The sequence below is a fragment of the Saccopteryx leptura genome, chromosome 2 (assembly GCF_036850995.1).
Source record: "Saccopteryx leptura isolate mSacLep1 chromosome 2, mSacLep1_pri_phased_curated, whole genome shotgun sequence".
NCBI classification, from domain to species: Eukaryota; Metazoa; Chordata; class Mammalia; order Chiroptera; family Emballonuridae; genus Saccopteryx; species Saccopteryx leptura.
In genome coordinates, this window is record NC_089504.1 from 130,625,605 (window position 1) to 130,651,437 (window position 25,833).

A 25,833-nucleotide genomic window follows, 5' to 3' on the forward strand; every position below is an offset into this window, starting at 1 on the left:
TTGGTCTGTAGTTTTCTTTCTTTGTGCCATCCTTGCCAGGTTTTGGTATGAGGGTTATGTTGGCCTCATAAAATGTGTTCGGAAGTATTGCTTCTTCTTCAATTTTTTGGAAGACTTTGAGTAGAATAGGAACCAAGTCTTCTTTGAATGTTTGATAGAATTCACTAGTATAACCATCTGGGCCTGGACTTTTATTTTTGGGGAGGTTTTTAATAGTTTTTTCTATTTCCTCCCTGCTGATTGGTCTGTTTAGGCTTTCTGCTTCTTCATGACTCAGTCTAGGAAGGTTGTATTGTTCTAGGAATTTATCCATTTCTTCTAGATTGTTGTATTTGATGGCATATAATTTTTCATAGTATTCTTCAATAATTCTTTGTATATCTATGATGTCTGTGGTGATCTCTCCTCTTTCATTTTGGATTTTATTTATTTGAGTCCTGTGCCTTTTTTCCTTGGTGAGTCTTGCCAAGGGTTTGTCAATTTTGTTGACCTTTTCAAAGAACCAGCTCCTTGTTTTATTGATTTTTTCTATAGTTTTTCTGTTCTCTATTTCATTTATTTCTGCTCTGATTTTTATTATCTCCTTTCTTCGGCTGGTTTTGGGTTGTCTTTGTTCTTATTTTTCTAGTTCCTTAAGGTGTGAAGTTAAGTGGTTTACTTCGGCTCTCTCTTGTTTGTTCATATAGGCCTGAAGTGATATGAACTTTCCTCTTATTACTGCTTTTGCTGCATCCCAGAGATTCTGATATGTCGTATTTTCATTTTCATTTGTCTGTATATATCTTTTGATCTCTGCGCTTATTTCTTCTTTGACCCATTCATTTTTTAGAAGTATGTTGTTTAGTTTCCACATTTTTGTGGGTTTTCCCCCCTCTTTTTTGCAGTTGAATTCTAGTTTCAAGGCTTTATGATCAGAAAATATGCTTGGTACAATTTCAATTTTTCTAAATTTGCTGATATTGTCTTTGTGGCCCAACATATGGTCAATTCTTGAGAATGTTCCATGTACACTAGAGAAAAATGTATACTCTGTCGCTTTGGGATGAAGTGTCCTGTAGATGTCTATCATATCCAGGTGTTCTAGTATTTCGTTCAAGGCCACTATATCTTTATTGATTCTCTGTTTGGATGACCGATCTAGAGCCGTCAGCGGTGTATTGAGGTCTCCAAGTATGATTGTATTTTTGTTAGTTTTTGTTTTAAGGTCAATAAGTAGCTGTCTTATATATTTTGGTGCTCCTTGGTTTGGTGCATATATATTAAGGATTGTTATGTCTTCTTGATTCAGTGTCCCCTTAATCATTATGAAGTGACCATTTTTGTCTCTGAGTACTTTTTCTGACTTGTAGTCAGCATTATCAGATATGAGTATTGCTACACCTGCTTTTTTTTTGGGTGTTGTTTGCTTGGAGTATTGTTTTCCAGCCTTTCACTTTGAATTTGTTTTTATCCTTGTTGCTTAGATGTGTTTCTTGTAGGCAGCATATAGTTGGATTTTCTTTTTTAATCCATTCTGCTACTCTGTGTCTTTTTATTGGTAAGTTTAATCCATTTACATTTAGTGTAATTATTGACACTTGTGGGTTCCCTACTGCCATTTTATAAATTGCTTTCTGTTAGTTTTGTATCTAGTTTGATTCTTCTCTTTTGTTTTTCTATCATTTGTTTCTGTTTGTTTGTGTTCCATACTTCTTTCCTCTGTTGCTACCTTTTTTAAGTCATGTGTTTTTGTGGTGGTTTTTTCTAGGGTGGTTACCATTAAGTAATGAAAAGGGTACCTACCATATTCATTGTAGTACCCTATCTTATAAGTATTTCTGCACTTCATCGTCCTTTGCTACTGTTAATCTCCATTCTCTCCCCCCCCTTTTTTTTTTCCTTTGTTGTCACAGTTTAAGTTTGGTTTTATTGTGTTCTTGGTGGAGCTGTTACTTGTGGTGTTGTTTTCTTTTGTTCTTTGAATCTGGTTGGAAAACCCCCTTTAGTATTTCCTGGAGTGGGGGCTTTCTCGTGATAAATTCTCTCATCTTTTCTGTATTTGTGAATGTTTTTATATCTCCTTCATACTTGAAGGATAGCTTTGATGGGTATAGTATTCTTGGCTGAAAGTTCCTCTCTTTCAGGGCTTTAAATATTGGGGTCCACTCTCTTCTAGCTTGTAGAGTTTCTGCTGAAAAATCTGATGATAATCTAATAGGCCTTCCTTTATATGTTGTACTCTTCTTTTCCCTGGCTGCCTTGAGAATTTTTTCTTTGTCATTGGTTTGTGTCATCTTTATTATGATGTGCCTTGGAGTGGGTTTGTTGGGGTTAAGAAAACTCGGTGTTCTGTTTGCTTCTTGAATTTGAGGCTTTAGTTCTTTCCACAGGCTTGGGAAGTTCTCGTCTATTATTTGTTTGAGTATATTCTCCATTCCATTTTCTTTCTCTTCTCCCTCTGATATACCTATTATTCTTATGTTATTCTTTCTGATGGAGTCAGATAATTCCTGTAGGGCTTTCTCGTTTTTTATTATTTTTGAGTCTCTTTCTTCTTCTCTCTGTTGTGCCTCAAGTTGTTTGTCTTCTATTTCACTAATCCTATCTTCAATCTGGGTTGTTCTGCTAGCTAAGCTTGTTACCTCGTTTTTCAGCTCGTTAATTGAGTTTTTCATTTCTGTTTGATTTGTTTTTATAGTTTCAATTTCCTTGGTAATATATTCTTTGTGTTCATTGAGTTGTTTTCTGATCTCCCTATATTGCCTTTTTGTGTTTTCTTGTATATCTCTGAGTATTTTTAAGATTTCTATTTTAAATTCTCTGTCATTTAGCTCCAAGGCTTCCAATATGTTAAGTCTTTTCTCCATAGATTTTTCCACATCTATTTGTGTTACCTCTCTTTCTTTTGTATCCATAATATTCGATTTCCTCTTTCTTATTGGCATCTGAGGGTGGTCTTGTTGATAGCACTAATTAGAATTAATAAAGAGTAAAAAGTAAAAAAAAAAAAAAAAAAAAAAACAAAAAAAAAAAAAAAAAAAAAAACAAAGGGTAAAACACCCCACAAAAAAAAGCAGTAATAATTTATTATTTCCCCCTTTTTTTTTTATTTCTTCTCCTTCCCTCCTCTCCCCTCCTCAGGGAAATATCGTGCCTATAATGGAGGGCCTGGTTTGCGGTGAAGAGTTCAAGGGGGCAAAAAATAAAAAAATAATAAAATAAAAAAAGAAAAATAAAAAAAAAAAAAAAAGGAAGAAAATCTTAGACAAGCATAAGTTGATCTGCCTGCGGGTGACGGTCAACCAAGAGATATAATGAGAGGGACAAGAGGGAACCAGAAAAAAGGACAAAAAAAGGAATAATCAAGAAGAAAAAATAAAAATAATAAGTAAAAATACGTTGTATTAAGTGGAGCAAAGACCAAATACAATGGAGACCTTGGGTTGGGAGGACCCAGAATGCCACAAAAACAAACCAACCAAAAAAAAACAAAAACAAAACCGAAATAGAAAAACAAAGCCAAAAAAAAAAAAAAAAAAAAAAAAACAAACAAAAAACAAACCTTGAGTCCCAAATTAACTAATTTGTTCGTGATTGAGGATTAAATGGGAGGAAAGTAAAATGAGAAAAGAAAAAACGAATAGAAAGGAAAAAATAAGAAAAAGAGAAAAACGAAGGAAGAAATAAAAAAGGAAGAGAAAAAAACAAAATAAGGCAAAACAAAAGAGGAGAGAGTGAGAATTAAGTGTCCTGGAGTATAACCCCAAAGGAGGGTGAGGATGAAGAAGAGAAATAGAATGTAACACTTATGGGTAGTGTAGTTCAAGAAAAGGGAAGCATAAGATGGGCAGAGAATAGAAGGACTGAGGTGGAGGAAATAAAGGCAATAAGATAGAAGGAACAAACAACAACAACAAAAAAAACAAACAAAAAAAAACCAACAAACAGTGGAACAAGCTGCAAAGTCTGTGGATTTTTCCTGATTTTGAGATGTCAACCTCTTCCTCCTTCTCCTCTCTCCCTCTTCCCGGTCGGCGACTCTGCACCCCAGGCCCTGCCCCTGCACCACACCCAGGCAGGGACTTGCAGTTGATGGGGTTCTATGGCAATGTCACACAATTGGCTTTAGTCTTGTTGGTAGTCAAGGCCTGCCGGCGTCTGCAGGGTCTAACGACGAGAGAGTTCGCCTTCGTGGATTCTCTCTCCCAGTCCCCCCCTCCTGAACCAGCAGCCTGGCGATCCAGCCACAAGGCTGCCACTGCTTCTGCCTGGGGAGTAAGAGGCTCAAAGAGCTGGGAAATCCCCACTCTATCCCCACTCAGTGCAAGGCTCTGGGAAGGGCTCTGACAGTCAGGGCCTCCAGTGTAATCAGGCGGGGGTGGGAGTCAATTGTTGTCAAGGTGATTGTTCAGCGCCTAGCATTCCGTTGGACCTCTCAACCCAGGCTTTCCACACTTTGTAGCCTGTTTTGGCCGGTAAGAAGAGGCACTAGTCTCTGCTTGCGACTAGTGTGGTATAGATCTTATTATCTGCCAAGTCCTTCTTGTTAGCGTTTATCTCTGAATATGGAGGCTCTATCAATCAGAAGTTGCCCCCGCCCCTTTAGCGAGAGGCACCAAAAAATATCACGCCTCTTGTCTTGGGTCGGTGAACTGAGAGAGATCTTATCAATTAGAACCGAGGGTGCGCAGATTTCACGGGTTAAGTTAATTTTAGTAATTGGGTCGCAGCTGTGCTCCCGAAGGTATTTCAGGCTGCCTGCGCGCGCCCCTCCCCCAACGCTTGATTGTTAGCTTGAATGGCTGGGTGAGGTGCCCCGCCCGCGGAGAGAATCTCCCAAGTAGGGAATACCGCCCTGGGGCCTCTCCCGCTCCCCGTGCGCGGGCCGCTGGGAACGTTAGCGGTGCTCGGTCTGCAATGCTCGGTCTGCAACCAGACCGGGCGCGTGCCAGCGGCTGCTTGCCGCTCGCCCTGCAACCGACCCGGGCGCTGCTCGCGGCGGCTGGCGGCGGCGGCTTCCGAGTGCGGGATGACTTACCACAGGCGCACTTTCTCGCAGCTTGAATGAATGTCCCTGCGGTAGCTTCCTCCACACCCTCGTCTCTCAGATTCGAGTGATAACAGTCCTTTTGCTTTCAGTTTGCTCCGAAGATAAATTTTTCTGTTTCTAGTTGATAAATTTGTTGTGATTTTGGGGAGATCTGTCGGACGCGCTGCTCACGGCGCCATTTCCGTGACGTCACTTGTATATGTCTTTTTTTATTATTATTGAGAGAAGGAAGGCAGAGAGACAGACTCCTGCACGTGCCCTGACTGAGATCTACCCAGCAAGCCCCCTAAGGGCGATTCTTTGCCCATCTGGGCTTCGATCTGTTGCTCAGCAACTGAGCTATTTTTAGGACCTGAGGTGAAGGCTACAGAGCCATTCTCAGTGCCTGGGGCCAACTGGCTTGAACCATTGAGCCATGGCTGAAGGACAGGAAGTGGGGTAGGGGTGGAGAAACAGATGATCATTTTCCTGTGTGCCCTGACTGGGAATTAAACCTGGGACATCTATACACCAGGCCGATGCTCTACCACTGACCCAACCAGCCAGGGCCTGTATGTATCTTTTGATCTCTGCTTTTATTTATTCTTTGACCCAGTCATTTTTTAAAAGTATGTTGTTTAATTTCCATATTTTTGTGGGTTTCTTTTTTTTAAAATTAAATTTAATGCAGTGACATTGATAAATCAGGGTACATATGTTGAGAGAAAACATCTCCAGATTATTTTGACATTTGATTATGCTGTATACCCCTCACCCAAAGCCAAATTGTCTTCTGTCACCTTCTATCTGGTTTTCTTTGTGCCCCTCCCCTCCCCCCACCCCTTCTCTCCTTCCTTGCCCCATCCCCCCCATGGGTTTCTTTACTTCCTTTTGGCAGTTGGATTCTAATTTCAGAGCTTTTTATTTTTTTCCTGAAGTTGGAAACAGGGAAGCAGTCAGACGGACTCCCGCATGCGCCCGACCAGGATCCACCTGGCATGCCCACCAGGAGGCTCTGTCCATCTGGGGCATCGCTCTGTTGCAACCAGAGCCATTCTAGCACCTGAGGCAGAGGCCACAGAGCCATCCTCAGTGCCCGGGCAAACTTTGCTCCAATGGAGCCTTGGCTGTGGGAGGGGAAGAGAGAGACAGAGAGGAAGGAGAGGGGGAGGGGTGGAGAAGCAGATGGGCGCCTCTCCTGTGTGCCCTGGCTGGGAATCAAACCCGGGATTCCTGCATGCCAGGCCGATGCTCTACCACTGAGCCAACCGGCCAGGGCCTAATTTCAGAGCTTTATGGTCAGAGAATATCTTTGGTGTAATGTCAGTCTTCTTGAATTTGTTGAGCTCAGTTTTGTAGCCCAACATATGATCTATCCTTGAGAATGTTCCATGAACCCTGGAAAAGAACATATTATCTGATGTTTTGGGATGAAATATTCTATAAATATCAATTGGTTTAGTGTGTCATCTAAGGCCAATATTCTTTATTGATTCTCTCTTTGGATGATCTGTCTAAACTGTCAATGTTGAGTTGACATATCCAACTATGACTGTATTTTTGTCTGCTTCTTATTTTAGTTCCATTAATAGTTGTTTTATATATTTTGGTGCTCCCTGATTTGGTGCAGATATATCAAGGAGTGTTATGTCTTCTTGATATAGTATCCCCTTTATCATTATGAAATGTCTATCTCTGTTTCTTGTTATGTTTGTTGTCTTGAAATTAGTATTGTCAGATGTAAGTATGGCTACACCAGCTGCTTTTCTTTGTATATTATTTGCTTGGAGAATTGTTTTCCAACCCCTCACTTTGAGTCTACTTTTGTCCTCGCAGTTTAGATGTATCTCCTGGAAGCTGCATATGTTTGGGTTTTGTTTTTTGATCCACTCTGCTACTATGTGCCTCTTTATTGGTGAGTTTGGTCCATTTACATTTAGGGTAATTACTGATGCATGAGGATTTCCTATATCCATTTTATATTTTGTTTTCTCGTAGCTTTGTGTCTCCTTTGGTTTTTTCCCTCTGTGTTTCTGGCACTTGTTTTTGTTTGGTGGTGTTCCAAGTTTCTTTCTCCTATTTCCTCTTTTTTTAAGCTATGTATTTCAGTTTTGGTTTTTTTGATGGGTGGTTACCATTAAGTTATTGAGAAAAATAGTTTCATATATACAGGAGTCCTTTGTTTTATGAGTACTTCTGTCCTCCATCCTCCCTTGCTACTTCAGACCTTTATCCTCTCCCCTTTTACGATTCTGTTGTCACAGATTATCCTTATTTACAGTGTAACCTTGTTGGAACTTTTACTTGTAGTTCTGTGTTGTTTTGTTCTTTGTATCTAGTAGAATAACCCCCTTGAGAATTTCCTGCAGTGGGAGTTTTCTGGTGATAAATTCCTTCAGCTACTGTATGTCTGAAAAAGTTTTAAATTCTCCTTCACATTTGAAGGATAGCTTTGATGGAAACAGTATTCTTGGCTGGTAATTTCTCTCTTTCAGTAGTTTGAATGTTTGGGTCCACTCTCCTCTGGCTTGTAGAGTTTCTGGAGAAGTCCAATGATAACTTGATGGGCCTTACATAGGTTATATTTTTCTTTTCCCTAGCTGCCTTGAGGATTCTTTCGTCATTGATATTTTACTGTTTTATTACAACATGCCTTGGAGAAGGCCTGTTTAGGCTGAGGTAACTAGGTGTTCTGTTTCCTTCTTGAATTTGAGGATCTAACTATTTCTATAGGCTTGGGAAGTTTTCCTCAATTATTTGTTTAAATAGGCTATCCATTCCCTTCTCCTTCTCTTCTTCTGATATACCTATAATTCTTATACTGCTTTTTTTATGGAGTCAGACAATTCTCATAGAGCTCTATCATTTTCTTCTTCTTTTTTTCTTTAATTCTTGAGTGTCTCTCTTCTTCCCTCTGTATCATTTCTGCTTGCCTATCTTTGATGTCACTGATTTTATCCTCTATCTTGTCTGTTCTATTAGGTAAACTTGCTAATTCAGTTTTCAATTCATGCATTGAGTTCCTTATCTTGGTTTGGTTCTGTTTTAAAGTTTAAATCTTTTTTGTTCATTAATTTGTTTTCTGAGGGCATCAAATTGCCTATTAGTGTTTTCTTGCATCTCGTTGAGTATTTTCAGAACTTCATTTTTGAACTCTCTACTATTTAACTCCAAGGTTTCCATATGATTGAGGTTGCTTCCAGGAGATTTTTCTGTGGGACACTGCAAGTTGAAAAAGCCCTTGCAGTTTAAGGCTTAGACCAGTGGTCGGCCAACTCATTAGTCAACAGAGCCAAACATCAACAGTACAATGATTGAAATTTCTTTTGAGAGCCAAATTTTTTAAACTTAAACTATATAGGTAGATACAGTCCTTATCAAGGTAGCGCCCGCATGTGATATTTTGTGGAAGAGCCACACTCAAGGGACCAAAGAGCCACATGTGGCTCACGAGCTCAGTTTGATGACCAGGGGCTTAGACAAAGGCTAGGTTCTTCCCCCACACCTCCATATTGGCTATAAAGCTGAGTATCTGTACTCATCCCACCCCCTCACTTCACTTGCTTGCTTAAGTTACTAGAAGCAATTTACATGCCCTTCCTCTCACCCTTTGTTTGTTCTGATGTTGGTTGATTTCAGTAATGCAGAGTGGAAGGTTTCTGCACTTGGGAGAATTCTTGGGTTGCCTTGGAGATATGTGACTTTGTATTGGAGACTTCCTTATTTGCATATGGCTATATAATAAAGCAAATCGGGAGCTGTTTTGCTCTTGTAAGCTAAAGGCATTGCAAAGAGTCCTCCCAATCCCATCCTTTTTTTTTTTTCTCTTTAAGCTTATTTTCTTCATTCCACGCCATTCCCACTCAGGACCTATAATTACTAGCCGTGCTGGTTCACAGCATTTTTCATATTCTTTCTGAACTGCATCTCTTCCTTGGGCAACCATGAAATTATACTGCTCACAAAGATCAGGAGATATTTCAAAATGAATATGAAGCTATAAAATATCCCCTAATTTTTGTGAGCAGTGTTTTATTTTTTTCTGTCTAGATGAATAATTTTATTAACCAACATTTCCCCAATAAGTTTAATTTAAAAGAAAGAATAAAATAAATAAAAACATAAAAATTTTTCATTTTTGGACTTGTGGAGAATGTGACTCCAATATATCTGTATATTAGGCAGCTGGATGGGAGTTGCTAGTATATGGTGATGGCAGAAACAAGCAATGAGATAGCTCTAGGAAAGAGTATAGATGATGAAGCCAGAGGATAGAAGGTAAAATATTACCATTTAAATGATAAAAAAGACTCATCAAGGAAGTGGAGAAAAAGGAAAAGAAGGTAGAGTGATGTCTTTCTTGGAAATTGAGAAAAAAGATATCTATGAGAGCAGCAGTCAACTTTGTCAGATGTTATAGAGATCAAACAGAATGGGGACTGAATAAAGGTCATTGCATTTGGCATGGAGGTAGGGGTTTTTTTTTTATTTGGAAAATTAAATTTAATAGGATGACATTGATCAATAAGAATGCATAGATTTCAGGTAAATATTTCTATAGCATTTGAACTGTTGATTCTGTTGTATACCCAAGGAGGTGGATTTTTAATACTGTGTTTTGGCCACAGAAATCAGATTGTAATTGGGATTTTTTTTGTTTGTTTGTTTGTATTTTTTTCCTGAAGTTGGAAATGGGGAGGCAGTCAGACAGACTCCCGCATAAGCCCGACCGGGATCCACCTGGCATGCCCACCAGGGGGCGATGCGCTGCCCCTCTGGGGCATCGCTCTGTTGCAACCAGAGCCATTCTAGCGCCTGAGGCAGAGGCCACAGAGCCATCCTCAGCGCCTGGGCAAACTTTGCTCCAATGGAGCCTTGGCTGCGGGAGGGGAAGAGAGAGACAGAGAGGAAGGAGAAGGGGAGGGGTGGAGAAGCAGATGGGCGCTTCTCCTGTGTGCCCTGGCCGGGAATCGAACCTGGGACTCCTGCACACCAGGCCGACGCTCTACCACTGACCCAACCGGCCAGGGCCACAATTGGGATTTTATGAGTCGTTGCAGATGAAGCAAAACAGAATCTCTCTTTCAAGGAGTCTAACAGTGAAGGGAAGAAAAGAAACAACTAGAGTTTGTTTATAAATAACAATGATATGACCCAAACATGTTTGAAGGCTTTAGGGAAGAAAGGAGTTAAGAGATTAAAAAGGACTAAAGAGACAATGAGATTTAATGAAACAGTGTATTGTTTGAGACCTGGATTTAAACCAGTGGGCTGGCACTTAATGGCAAAGTGATCTTGGGCAAGTTACCAAATCTCTCTGATCTCTGGATTCCTCAAGTGTAAAGTAGAGATAAAAATAGCTATATCAGAAGGTTAGTGGGAGGGCTTTTTAAATACAGAATTATAACATCCTTAGTACCTAATCTCATAGCAGGTCTTTGATAAGTGGTTGTTATAAGAAGGAATACAGGATAATTGATGGTGCAAGGTTTAGGAAATAAGGGAGAAAAGAAATAGAAGGTGGCAGATTTGGTCCTCTAAGACAGAATAAAACTCCTGGAAAGTAAAGACTATGCCTCAGTAATGCCTACTTTCCTAGAATCTAGCCCAGTCCCTAGTATATAATATAATATATATATATATATTTTTTTTTTCAGTAAATGTTTGTTGAGTAAACGGGTAAAAACATCAATGAAATTGAGTCTATGAAACTGTTAAGTGGAATATGAACATTATCTTCAAATGCCTGGAAGAGGAATTAGGTTTAATATATATGGTTTCAGAAAGCAGAATAAAAACCAAGACACTTAGTTCAGCATAAGGAAAAGCCTTCTAAGAATTAAAGCTTTCCAAAATTAAAATGAGAGTCTCCCACAGTAGCAGTTCATCACAGAAGGGTTTCACGTAGAGATCCATATGATATACTATAGTTACAGTTATGTGTGTGGGTTTTCATTCTGACAGACCTGGATTTGATGCCTGATTTTGTTGCTTTCCAGCTATTGAACCATGAGCAAGGTACTTATGCATGCTCAATTCTCAGGGCCTCCTATAGCAGAGTGGTTGTAAAGTTAATGGAAATTATGTATGAAAAAATGAGTGGCTCAGTACACTGAAGTGTCTTTTCTGTCAGACTAGAGAACCCTTCACTTCAGTACTGTAAGAAGGATTCATATACAAAAGATTGAACTAGACATTTAAAGTGGCTCTTTGAATTCTAAGATTTTCTGACAGTATAACAGAGCTATATAATTTGACCAAGGACATATATCTAAGTAGGTTTTGGAACCTTACTTAAAGCCACTGTACCACCAAGTATCAGGGGAGGACTAGGATTCAAGTCTTCCCACTCCAAACTCATTATGCTTCCCACTCTGTAATAGGAACAGATCAGTACAGGCATAATGTTAGGGTTTAGTAGGCAAAGAGAGCTTTTCCAAGAATTTTCAAGACTCTTCCTCCATTGCCTTAAGATTTGAAAACTGGAGAAGAGCAGTTTTTAAAGATAGCATGTGAGAGGACAGTTGTAAAACACCCATATCTGAAAGGACTGAACTGAGTCCTAACTTTGAAACTTTTTCCTACATCTTTTTCTGTACCCTTGGTTTATACCTTAGTTTCTCCCCATTTTTCTAATCTCTGTTGCTCAAAAGGCCAATTGATAGAACTGAAATCCATGTTTTAAATATATAGTATTTTTTAAAAATTTAAAAATATAGTATAGTACAGCCTGACCAGTAGTGGTACAGCCAGTTTCAAAACTCCAAGATCACTGGCTTGAGCATGGGCTCACCAGCTTGCGCACAGGATTATCAACACAATCCCAAGGTTGCTAGCTTGAGCCCAATGTCGCTGGCTTGAGCAAGGGGTCACTGGCTCAGCTGGAGTCCCAGTGAGGGCATATAGGAGAATTAATCAATGCACAACTAGAGGCACAATTTGGGTCTGTTGCCCTGTGTTAGCCATATACGGCCGATATATTTAATAAATTTCCTCCTTTAATAAACTTTTCAAAAACTTATTTGGACTACGTGCCTCTACAAACACCCGCGGATTTGTGGATTTAGTTACTTTACAACATTTGGCACCCACGCCGGCCCTACAGTGTTTTACATCACTCTGTAGAGGCATCCCAAATCAGACGGACTCTATGGGGAGCTGCCCGGGGCCAGCTTGAGAGCTGAGGAGAGGTGCGCCACCTGAGACTTCCAGGGCTCCCGGTCTTCCTGTGGGGTTTGGATAGTTCTCTGGTAGACACGCCCAGTTCCCTAATTTGACAATTTGGACTATTCGGCAGAGAAATAAAGGAGGAATCAGACCATTAAAAACTGTTTTCGGAGAGAGAAAAAAATGGCAGTGGAATAGGTGGACACACAGACACCCAGCTCTCACCACCAAACTGGAATACAAATCAATTTAGGAAAAATCAGCATGAAAAACCAACTCTGAACTACAAGAACAGCTCTCAAAAACCAAGGAGCAAAGAAGAAGCCACAACAAACCTGGTAGAGAGTGCCTGAATCTCCCCTGCTTATAGGAACGGAGGGGGGGTGTGAGGCTGAGAGCCCAGAGGGGATCTCACTCCAGGGAAAAGAGCAGAAACTACTGCGCACAGCCACTTGCCTGGTGACCAGAGAGTGAGGTGTGTTGAAAAGACCAGCTTATCTCCCAAGTGGAAAGGAAAGAGAGAGGGACAGACTGTGAGGGGCTAAGGAATGAAGGAGACGACCTAAAAAAGCTAACTCATCCATGCTGGAGGCGGCCATAGCTGGGGGAGGGACTGAACCTTTCACAAAACAGAGCTGAATTGCTTCTGGATCAGAGATCTCCAGACATCTATCCAGCTCCAATCAGTGCAACAAGACACAGCTGAAAACAAGAAGTGGGGAGAAGGGGCAGTAACTCAGGTCTCCATGGAGATCTGAGATACACCTCCCCCTACTGAAGCTGAGAAAATATTCTGCCCCCAGAGAGATAAGTTGGCTAAGGAGGCCTTCAGTCTCAGGTTACACTCACGCATTCCTGGATACAGTTTCAAGGAAGCCCCCTGCTGAGATCAGTAAACAAGACTATCACCTGTTAAGAAAATAAAAAATCAAGACTTCAAAGCTGCCCAAATCTGAAAGTGGATTACAGATAACAGCGGATACCAACCCAAGAAGACCTAGAAATAACACAACTAAAAACTGGAGGCAGACAACACAAAGCCTAGACTCAACCAACTCTACAAATAAAACACCCAAAAACAGACAATGAGAAGACAAAGAAGTGTAATCCAAATGAAACCACAAGAGACAACTTCAGGAGATGAACTGAGTGATATGGAAATAATCAAACTTCCAGATGCGGAGTTCAAAATAATGATTGTAAGGATGCTTAGGGATCTTAGAACAACAATGGATGGTCATTATGAACACCTAAATAAAGAAATATCAAGTATAAAAAAGAATCAGTCGGAAATGGCAAATACAATATCAGAAATAAAGACGACAATGGAAGGAATTAAAAACAGGATAGACAGAACTGAGGATCGAATCAGCAAGTTGGAGGACAACTGGAATGAAGGCATGAAAGCAGAGAAGAAAAGAGAAAAGAGACTCAAAAAGTCAGAGGAAACTCTTAGAGAGCTCTGTGACAACATGAAGAGAAATAACATCCGCATCATAGGGGTTCCTGAAGAAGAAGAAAAAGAACAAGGGATAGAGACTTTGTTCAATCATATCATAGCTGAAAACTTCCCCAAATTAATGCAAGAGAAACTCTCACAAGTCCAAGAAGCACAAAGGACTCCATTAAAGAGAAACCCAAAGAAATCTACACGAAGACACAAAATAATTAAAATACCAAAGCTAAGAGATAAAGAGAAAATATTAAAAGCTGCAAGAGAAAAAAAAGTTATCACCTACAAAGGAGCCCCCATAAGGATGACATCCGACTTCTCAACAGAAACACTTGAGGCCAGAAGGGAATGGCAAGAAATATTCAAAGTAATGCAGAACAAGAACCTACAACCAAGACTACTTTATCCAGCAAGGCTATCGTTTAAAATCGAAGGAGAAATAAAAAGCTTCCCAGACAAAAAACAACTCAAGAAATTCATTACAACCAAACCAATGCTGCAGGAAATGTTAAGGGGCCTGTTGTAAACAGATCAAAGTAGGAAAAGAATATAGCAAAAAAGGAATACACCTTTAAAGAAGAAAATGGCAATAAATAACTACATATCAATAACCTTAAATGTAAATGGATTAAATGATCCAATCAAAAGACATAGGGTAGCTGCCTAGATAAGAAAACAGGACCCATGCATATGCTGTCTACAAGAGACACACCTTAGAACAAAAGATACACATAGATTGAAGGTAAAAGGATGGAAAAAAACATTTCATGCAAATGGAAATGAAAAAAAAGCTGGGGTAGCAATACTTATATCAGACAAATTGGACTTTAAAACAAAGGATATAGTAAGAGATAAAGAAGGCCACTACATAATGATAAAGGGAGTAATCCAACAGGAAGTTATAACTATTATAAATATCTATGCACCTAATATAGGAGCACCCAAATATATAAAGCAGACTTTGATGGATTTAAAGGGCAAGATCAACAGCAATACTATAATAGTAGGGGATTTCAATACCCCACTAACATCACTAGATAGATCCTCAAGAAAGAAAATTAACAAAGAAACAGCAGACTTATTGGAAACACTAGATCAACTCGACTTAATAAATATCTTTAGAACCTTTCACCCTAAAGCAGGAGAATATACATTCTTTTCAAGTGCTCATGGTCCATTCTCTAGGATAGACCACATGTTAGGGCACAAAAGTGCTCTCAACAAATTTAAGAGAACTGAAATCATATCAAGCACTTTCTCTGATCACAACGGCATGAAATTAGAAATGAACCACAACAGAAAAGCTCAAAAATTCTCAAACACATGGAAACTAAATAGCAGGTTTTTAAATAATGAATGGATTAAGAATGAGATAAAAAAAGAAATAAAAAAATTCCTAGAAACGAATGACAATGAGCATACAACAACTCAAAATTTATGGGACACAGCGAAAGCAGTCCTGAGAGGGAAGTTCATAGCACTACAGGCACACTTTCAGAAGCTAGAAAAAGCTCAAATAAACAACTTAACCCTGCATCTAAAAGAATTAGAAAAAGAACAGCAAGTAAAGTCCAGAGGTAGTAGAAGGAAGGAAATAATAAAGGTCAGAGCAGAAATAAATGACATAGAGGCTAAAGAAACAATACAGAGGATCAATGAAACTAGGAGCTGGTTCTTTAAAAAGGTAAACAAGATTGATGAACCTTTAACTAGACTTACCAAGAAAAAGAGAGAGAGGACTCAAATAAATAAAATTAGAAATGAGAGAGGAGAAATAACAACTGACACAACAGAAATACAAAATATTGTAAGAAAATACTATGAAGAACTGTATGCCAAAAAACTAGACAACCTAGATGAAATGGACAAATTCCTTGAAACATACAATCTTCCAAAAATCAATCTGGAAGATTCAGAAAACCTAAACAGACCAATTACAACAAATGAGATCAAAACAGTTATCAAAAAACTCCCAACAAAGAAAAGTCCGGGGCCCGATGGCTTCACAAGTGAATTCTACCACATATTCAAAGAAGAACTAACTCCTATCCTTCTCAAACTATTTCAAAAAATTCAAGAGGAAGGAAGACTTCCAAGCTCCTTTTATGAGGCGAGCATAATTCTGATTCCAAAACCAGGCAAACACAACACAAAGAAAGAAAATTATAGGCCAATATCTCTGATGAATATAGATGCTAAAATCCTCAACAAAATATTAGCAAACTGGATCCAACAATATATGGAAAAAATCATACACCATGATCAAGTGGGATTTATTCTGGGGAGGCAAGGCTGGTACAATATTCGTAAATCAATCAATGTGATTCCTCACATAAACAAAAAGAAGGAGAAAAACCATATGATAATTTCAATAGATGCAGAAAAAGCATCTGATAAAATCCAGCACCCATTCATGATCAAAACTCTCAGCAAAGTGGGAATACAGGGAACATACCTCAACACAACAAAGGCCATCTATGACAAACCCACAGCCAACATCATACTCAATGGGCAAAAATTAAAAGCAAGATCCTTAAGATCAGGAACAAGGCAGGGGTGCCCCCTTTCACCACTCTTATTTAACATAGTTCTGGAAGTCCTAGCCACAGCAATCAGACAAGAAGAAGAAATAAAAGGCATTCAAGTTGGAAAAGAAGAAGTAAAACTATCATTATTTGCAGATGATATGATATTGTATATAGAAAACCCTAAAGTCTCAGTCAAAAAGCTACTGGACCTGATAAATGAATTCAGCAAAGTGGCAGGATATAAAATCAGTACTCAGAAATCAGAGGCGTTTTTATACACCAACAATGAACAGTCAGAAAGAGAAATTAAGGAAACAATCCCCTTCACAATTACAACCAAAAAAATAAAGTACCTAGGAGTAAACTTAACTAAGGAGACTAAAGACTTGTACTCGGAAAATTACAAAGCATTGATAAAAGAAATCAAGGAAGATACAAACAAGTGGAAGCATATACCGTGCTCATGGTTAGGAAGAATAAACATCATTAAAATGTCTATATTACCCAAAGCAATCTGTAAATTCAATGCAATACCAATTAAAATACCAATGACATACTTCAAAGATATAGACCACATATTCCAAAAATTTATATGGAACCAAAAAAGAACACGAATAGCCTCAGCAATCTTAAAAAAGAAGAATAAAGTGGGAGGTATCACACTCCCTGATATCAAGTTATACTACAAGGCCATTGTACTCAAAACAGCCTCGTACTGGCATAAGAACAGGCATATAGATCAATGGAACAGAACAGAGAACCCAGAAATAAACCCACAGTTTTCTGGACAACTGATATTTGACAAAGGAGGTAAGGAAATACAATGGAGTAAAGACAGCCTCTTTAACAAATGGTGTTGGGAAAATTGGACAGCTACCTGCAAAAAAATGAAACTAGATCACCAGCTTACACCACTTACAAAAATAAACTCAAAATGGATAAAAGACTTAAATGTAGGCCATGAAAGTATAAGCATCTTAGAAGAAAACATAGGCAGTAAGCTCTCGGACATCTCTCGGAGCAATATATTTGCTGATTTATCTCCACGGGGAAGTGAAACAAAAGACAGGATAAACAAATGGGACTATATCAAACTAAAAAGCTTTTGCACAGCTAAAGACAACAAGAACAGAATAAAAAGACAAACCACACAATGGGAGAACACATTTGACAATACGTCTGATAAGGGGTTAATAACCAAAATTTATAAAGAACTTTTAAATCTCAACACCAGGAAGACAAACAATCCAATCCAAAAATGGGCAAAAGAGATGAATAGACACTTCTCCAAAGAGGACATACAGATGGCCAATAGGCATATGAAAAAATGCTCAACATCACTAATCATTAGAGAAATGCAAATTAAAACCACAATGAGATATCACCTCACACCAGCCAGAATGGCGCTCATCAACAAAACAACACAATAAGTGCTGGCGAGGATGTGGAGAAAAGGGAACCCTCCTGCACTGCTGGTGGGAATGCAGACTGGTGCAGCCACTGTGGAAAACAGTATGGAGATTCCTCAAAAAACTGAAAATCGAACTGCCTTTTGACCCAGCTATCCCACTTTTAGGAATATACCCCAAGGACACCATAGAACGGCTCCAAAAGGAGAAATGCACCCCCATGTTTGTGGCAGCATTGTTCACAATAGCGAAGATCTGGAAACAGCCCAAGTGTCCGTCAGAGGACGAGTGGATTAAAAAGCTTTGGTACATATATACTATGGAATACTACTCAGCCATAAGAAATGATGACATCGGATCATTTACAATAACATGGATGGACCTTGATAACATTATACGGAGTGAAATAAGTAAATCAGAAAAAAAAGTAAGAACTATATGAATCCATACATAGAAGGGACATAAAAATGAGACTCAGAGACATGAACAAGAATGTGATGGCAACAGGGGTGGGGGGGTGGGGAGAGGGGGGATGGGGCGAAGAAGGAGAGAGGGGTTGGGGGAGGGGAGGGGCACATAGAAAACCAGATAGAAGGTGACAGAAGACAATTTAACTTTGGGGGATGGGTATACAGCACAATCAAATGTCAAAATAATCTAGAGATGTTTTCTCTCAACATATGTACCCTGATTTATCAATGTCACTGCATTAAATTTAATAAATTTAAAAAAATTGAATAAAAAAATGCACAACTAGAGTGATACAACTATGAGTTCATGCTTATCATCTCTCTCTTTTCCTCTCTCCCTCTCTCAAAAAAGAAATTCAAAAAAGTATATATATAGTATACATATTAAAATCTACCTAATCAGGCCAATTACTCTGAATTGAATTTTGAAGTTGCTAGCTCCTCTTAAAGACTTTTATGCGTCTCTAAGACAGCTGTTCTCTTAAAAATTAAAGGCTAAAGGGAGACTATATGACAGGTACCACAGCTCTAAGATTTATCTTAGAGCTTCATATTAAATGGTTCTATTCTAACTGGTAAATCCTATTTCTCCAAGATTGACATCATCCATAGATTCAATAAATATTTTTTAGGTTTCTTATAAAGTAGGTCAAGTCCTATATTAGTTCCAGGAATACAAAATAAAACATGTATCCCTTGCCTTCAAATAACTCATGATCTAATGTGAGAAAGACAAATACATGGTTACAATATAATAATTTTATTTTACTATTTTTTATAAATTTTTATTTATTGATTTTAGAGAGAAAGGACGGGAGAGAGAGAGATAGGAACATTGATCTGTTTTTGCATGTGCCCTGACCAGGGAGCGAACCCACACCTTTGCTTATCAGGATGATGCTCCACCTAGCCAGGGCACAATATAATTTAAAAGCTAAAAGAAAGTTCCATTATTTAAAGGAAGATCTAACAAACTTCAATCCACAAGCCAAATCTGGCCTGTCTCCTATTTTGCACTTGTAAGTGGTTAAGGGGAAAAAGCCAAAATAACAAAATAGTATTTTGTTCAAATTTCAGTTTATAAATAAAATGTTACTGTATCACAGCATACTCATTTAATTATGTATTGTCTATGACCACTTTGGTTCTACAGTGGCAGAGTTGAATAGTTGTGCAAAACCTAAAATACTTACAGGAAATGTCTTTACAGAAAACGTTTGTGGACATCTGACTTAAAGGATTCATTTCAAAAGATATTCAATGTAGTCTGGATAAGACATCACGGGCCCTTGCAAATATACAGCTTAACTGAACATGACTGAAGTCAAACATTCCTCCACCACTTTAAAATACTTTCTAAGCGAGTAAAATAGGAGTTGTGTTCTAAATACATACCTAGTGTAGTTAGTGCAGTGGGCAGCTGTGAGGACCCATCTGTTTTCCACTAAGCTTCCTCCACATACATGAATGAGAATTCTTCCGGACTGAATCTTCAGGCTCACTATCCACGGCCATGCACCAGCGTGAGCATCTGTGCCCCCTGTTATCCGAGACCCTTTCAACATATCCCCAAGTGGTGCTCTTCCACAATCTAAAAATAAAAAAGATAATTGCTTAGACTGAACATCTAGTATTATAACATGTATTACTTCCTTATCTTAACACGTTAATGTAATCTTTTAAATTCCTATTAAAAATTGATCCCTGGCCGGTTGGCTCAGCGGTAGAGCGTCAGCCTGGCATGCGGGGGACCCGGGTTCGATTCCCGGCCAGGGCACATAGGAGAAGCGCCCATTTGCTTCTCCACCCCCCCCCCCTCCTTCCTCTCTGTCTCTCTCTTCCCCTCCCGCGGCCAAGCTCCATTGGAGCAAAGATGGCCCAGGCGCTGGGGATGGCTCCTTGGCCTCTGCCCCAGGCGCTAGAGTGGCTCTGGTAGCGGCAGAGCGACCCCCCAGAGGGGCAGAGCATCGCCCCCTGGTGGGCAGAGTGTAGCCCCTGGTGGGCGTGCTGGGTGGATCCCGGTCGGGCGCATGAGGGAGTCTGTCTGACTGTCTCTCCCTGTTTCCAGCTTCAGAAAAATACAAAAAAAAAATAAAAAGAAAAAAAAATTGATCAAGCAAACTGGACACTTAAGGCATGCCCATATTTTGAGGGAGAAAAAAAGTAGAGTTAAGGTAAACATGGCTTAATTGATTATTTATTTACAAATGGAAAGACACTAAATCCACACAATTCATTAATTTTAAAACTCTGTTCTCCAAAAGTATTAACGTGAGATGTTTCTTGGGCCAGGAGTTACGTTCTTCCCTGAGTGAAACGATTCAAGATCCTGGGACTGGTGGACCAAGAGCTGCAAGTTCTAATACTTGCCATTTACCTTTGTTGGGTTAATTTTTCTCAACTGGAGTATGAAAAGGTCATCTAATAGCCCCAATTCAACCCTGAATTCCAATGAATTATTAACCTGTAGAATGAGGATTACAAGCCCCAGCGTTTTGAGGCGCATATATAGCTGCCCTACGCAAACGTATGGCATTTTTACTGTTTCGGCCACTGCTGTAGTCGTCGTTAGAGTTGGGCTGCTTAGGGATGCACATTTTCAGTTAAAGGCAGTTGGGATGACGGAAAAGAAGGGGCCCCAAATCAAACACTACCGGAACGGGGAAAAGACAAGGGAGACTGTCCGGTGAGAGGACTGAACAGATACTGCCCTCTGTGTCCGACCTTCCCTTTTTCCCGGCCGGGAGCCCCTTCGGCCGCAGGAGCCTCCCGCGCGGGGCCGCACGCCCCCCGGGACCCTCGGCCGGCTCCGGAGCCGGGCCGCGGCTGCCCCGTCCCGACAGCGAGTAGTGTTCCCCAAACAAGAGAGAGCTGCCCACGAACAGCAGCGCGGCGCTCAGGAGCCTGGGCCCCATGGCGGACGCCTCGCTCGGCAGATGGCAGCGGCCTTCCCGTCGCCTGAGGGCTCGTGCTGCGGCGTGGTGGGGCGGACGGGGCTGCTTCGGGGCTGCTGAGTGGTGGGGCGGGCGAGGCTGCTGCGGGGCTGCGGCGTGGTGGGGCGGGCCGGGCTGCTGCGGGGCTGCTGAGTGGTGGGGCGGGGCGGGGCTGCTGCGGGGCTGCGGCGTGGTGGGGCGGGCCGGGCTGCTGCGGGGCTGCGGCGTGGTGGGGCGGGCCGGGCTGCTGCGGGGCTGCGGCGTGGTGGGGCGGGGCCGGGCTCTGCGGGGCTGCGGCGTGGTGGGGCGGGCCGGGCTGCTGCGGGGCTGCGGCGTGGTGGGGCGGGCCAGGAGGCCAGCGGAGAGGAGTGTGCCGCGAAATAGTCGAGGTAGTGCCAGGGAGAAGAGGCCGAGGGAAAGGCCCGGGGAGAGTCCGGGAGGGAGGCCCGGGAGGCTGGCAGACTTGTCCCGCTGAGCCCGGCCTCCCGCAGGTGTTCTGGTTCATGTGCACTTACTGGACGGTTGTATATGGAGTGACCTGCTCTCAGCCAGGCTCTACGGTTCGGTTTCGTTAATTAGTGAGACTTTCCTGGGACCAGAGCCACACGCTGGTACAGTACAGTAGGACTGCGGGGGTGGGAGGGGAGGTGCTGGGGCCCGGGTGCTACCCGCGCAGACTCGCAAGGCCAGGAAGGCTTCCAGAAAGGCTCCTACCAGGCCAGATGTTTCAGGGTGATATGGCTGTGGACCAAAGGGGCTTTTAAACGAAGGCGTCACGCTGGGGAAGGGAGAGATAAAGCAGAAGGCAAAGCAAGTGTGGAGGTTGGGATTCCAGACGGGACAGCCATTGGAGGAACCCGATTTCTGTGGTACAGATTGATCTCATTGTTTTTTAGTAGTTTGTCTTTAGCTTATTTCAGGGTGAGCAGATAAAATTTAGGGGCATGCAAAGGTGAGGACTGAAAGTCACAGCCCCCACTTCGATTCCTACCCTGAAAGATGCATTATTCCTTGCCCTTTTCGGAACCCCTGAGATGCCCCCTTGATATTCTAAAAATGTGGAGATAAATAGCTCCAGTTAATGGATTCATTGAAACAGTAATTATAGTATTAACCTCACACTATATGCGGTACAGGGAAATAAGAATCATGTCATGGGAGATATATTAAGACCTGTCCATCTGACCCAGAGAACTTTATAACTTGGTTAGCAGAGAAATAAGGTCTAATTCATTTCGGGAACAAAGAAATAAGTAATCTATGACACCCAAGCCTGGCACCAATTCAGACACAAGGGGTTGGTGTGGCAGTCTGAGAAGGCTCCCTGCAGGAGGGGGGTGTTAGTTGGGCCTAGATTGTGGGGGAAGGTCAAGAAGAGAAAGATGTAGCGAAGACAGGCTAGTCTAATGCACAGTATAAGCAAAGGTTTGGAATTGTGAAAATTAATAAAGGAGACCTCAACCAAAATTGGAGTCTGGTGGCCTTTAGGGGGAACTCACACTCTACCACTCACCATTGGTTGCCCAGACAGGAAGAGATACACCTTGCATGGCCAACAGGAAGATGTTTTCAACTCGACTACTTCGACAGGAGGAAGATTTTCTCCTTATTCAGCAGTGGTCCAACCAATGAGAGATTGTCACAACCCAGCCAATGAAAAGTCACTAGACTTTGGACTCCCAGTTTTCTCCAATGGACTGTATTTATAACAGCTTCTTCCACCTTCCCCTTTCTTCTCCTTTGTTCTCCAGAAATCACTATGGTTTTCTCATAGCTCACATATCTTGAATTGCAATTCTCTGCTATTTCTCAATAAATCCACTTTTGCTGTAAAATAACATTTATTTTTAAGATCAATAATGTGTATCCCTGCATGTGTCTCCAAAGAAATAGCATCAGTAGGATATATAGAGACATATGTGAGGACATTTATTGGCTCATTCAATTGTGGAGCCTGGAAAGTCCCACGACATTTCATCTGCAAGATGAAGAACTAGAAAAACCAGTGGTATAATTAAGTCCCAGTGCAAAGGCCTGAGAACCAGGAGGTCTGATGTCAAAGGATAGGAGAGGTGGATGTCTCAAGAAGAAAGGAAGAATTTACCCCTTCTCCACCATTTTTTTTTTTATTTGAACCCTGATTGATTGGATTGGATGATACCTGCCCAACATTGTTGAGGGTATACCTTTTTTACTCACTCTACTAATTCAAATGCTAATCTCTTCCAGAAATGAACTCACAGACACACCCAGAAATATTATTTTACCAGTTATCTGGACATCCCTTAGCCAGGTCAAGTTGACACATAAAATTGTCAAAGTAATAATAATGCAATGAGTGCCTGTATAATTTTATTATTATATTTTTATTTCAGTTGAGATACAATATATTAATTTCCAGTGTACAACATAATGATTAGACATTTATATACCTTATGAAGTCATCACCCACTATGTCTAGTACCCATCTGACAACATATACAGTTATTATATTATTATATTCCTTATGCCAGTGATGGGCAATCTTTTGAGCTTGGTGTGTCAAAATTCGCCAAAAAACCGAGCATAACTCAGGTGGTGTGTCACTTCGAGAAAAAACCCATAATTTCGCAATATTTATAGTTTAAATAACAAAAATGTATAATTGTAATATATAACTATTTAATAAGCCAAAAACTAATTATTTAACTTACTTGCTTAGTGACTTCTTTGTTTATCTGTCAATCAGTTTCTTTTGTTGGTCTTGATATTATTTAACTTTCGTGGGTGCCGTGAACTAAGATAAGTGAGGGGGAGGGGGAATTCTTTAACTAACCTGCCTATTAGTGACTTTTTTGTTGCTGAATTTCATTGGCTAAATCTTCACTTGAAGGTTGGTATTTTGTACACTTCAAGCCCAAGCAAGCACTACTACTAACTTCATCTGTCAATCTGTTTCTTTTGTTGGTTTTGATATTATTTAACGCTGAGAATAAGGTCTCACAAAAGTACATAGAGGGAAAAATTGTGAGTAAAGCTATTGCTATATTTTTCAGGGTGCTAAAAGTGTCTGGTAAACGGTGCCAGGCACTCCAAATTTCCTGTTCGTAGTGGCATTCCTCTTGATTCTCCAAGCAGCACCTTTCCAGATTCTCAAGCTTTGACCTCAAGTCAACAAACACCTGAGCTCAGATGCTGTCTTGAAATTCTGCAAGTTGCATCTTATGTAAATTAAGGTGGCTGCCGCTATTTCTAATGGTGGGAAACGGCACCTATATAGCACAGGCCCTCGCTTCTCCCAGCCTCCCCCTCGCTTATCTCAGTAACGATGGTCAATTAGAAATCCACGACACCCCAGAACAGTAGATTGGATGATAGTTGCTGTGGTTATGTGGTGCTGGTAATGGCGATCACAGGACCCCCAGAGATGCGCCCCTGCGGCATTCCACTGCTCCCTGCTCCGCTGGCCGGGAAGTGAGGTCAAAGATCCCTTAACAGCCTAACCGGAAGTCCCAGAACTAGAAGCTTTGTGCCAGAGTTCTGTTGTTTTGGCCTACAGACCTCTGGCACAGAGTGTCCACACTACAGCAAATGTTTTATCCTCGGCTACTCCACCTGGCCATGCAGGAGCTGAGGATGAAACGTCCTTCTCGGCATGTGGCCCCATACTTCTCTGGTATGCAGCCGCATGCGGCCACGTGTCATCAAAAATGGCTATGTGTGTCAGTGCTGACACGCGTGTCATAGGTTCGCCGTCACGGCCCTATGCTGTACTTTACATTCCCATGACTATTTTTATAACTGGCAATTTGTACTTCTTAGTCCCTTTCACAGTTTTTTTACCAATTCCCACAGACCTACTTCCAACTGGAAATCAATTGTTCTCTTTATCTATGAGTTTGTTTCTGGGTTGTTTTTTTGTTCATTTATTTTGTTTTTTAGATTCCACAAATAAGTTAGTCTTCTTTATCTACTCATATGTGGATGGATACCGGTTGCTTCTATATCTTGGCTTATTGTAAATAATGCTGCAAAGGGGTACATATATTTTTTGAATTAAGATTTCTTCAAACTCAGAACTGGAATTTCTGGGTCATATGCTAGTTATATTTTAAATTTTTTGAGGAATCTCCATAGTGTTTTCCACAGTAGCTGCACCAGTCTGCATTCCCACCAGCAGTGCAGGAGGGTTCTCTTTTCTCCACCTCCTCACAAGCACGTATTGCTTTATTGATGATAGCCAGGTGTGACATGATATCTCACATGTGACATGATATCTCATAATGGTTTTAATTTGTATTTCCCTAACGATTAGTGATGTTGACCATCGGTCCTCTGTCCATTTAAAAAAAATTTTTTTTCTCCTTTTTTTTTTTTTTTTTTTTTTCATTTTTCTGAAGCTGGAAACAGGGAGAGACAGTCAGACAGACTCCCGCATGCGCCCGACCGGGATCCACCCGGCACGCCCACCAGGGGCGGTGCTCTGCCCCCCAGGGGGCGATGCTCTGCCCATCCTGGGCGTCGCCATATTGCGACCAGAGCCACTCTAGCGCCTGAGGCAGAGGCCACAGAGCCATGCCCAGCGCCCGGGCCATCTTTGCTCCAATGGAGCCTCGGCTGCGGGAGGGGAAGAGAGAGACAGAGAGGAAAGCGCGGCGGAGGGGTGGAGAAGCAAATGGGCGCTTCTCCTATGTGCCCTGGCCGGGAATCGAACCCGGGTCCTCCGCACGCTAGGCCGACGCTCTACCGCTGAGCCAACCGGCCAGGGCAAAAATTTTTTTTCTATTGATTTGAGAGAGAGGAAGGGAGAAGCATCAATTTGGTGTTCCACTTAGTTATTTAATTTAGTTGTGTACTTATTGGTTGCTTCTCATATGTGCCCTGAT

General features: G+C 41.1%; 1 protein-coding gene across 1 annotated transcript in view; it reads right to left on the minus strand.

Annotated features, from left to right (window-relative positions):
- The window catches only part of TMPRSS12 (transmembrane serine protease 12), a 52,092-nt gene extending 31,142 nt beyond the window's left edge, over nt 1–20,950 (minus strand). The window contains exons 1-2 of the mRNA XM_066363235.1: nt 20,743–20,950; nt 19,431–19,626 (exon numbers count right to left, since the gene is read on the minus strand). Of these exons, the coding sequence (XP_066219332.1) occupies nt 19,431–19,626; nt 20,743–20,950 (404 nt within the window). The remainder of the gene's footprint in view (nt 1–19,430; nt 19,627–20,742) is intronic.
- Nucleotides 20,951–25,833: the final 4,883 nt, after the last annotated feature.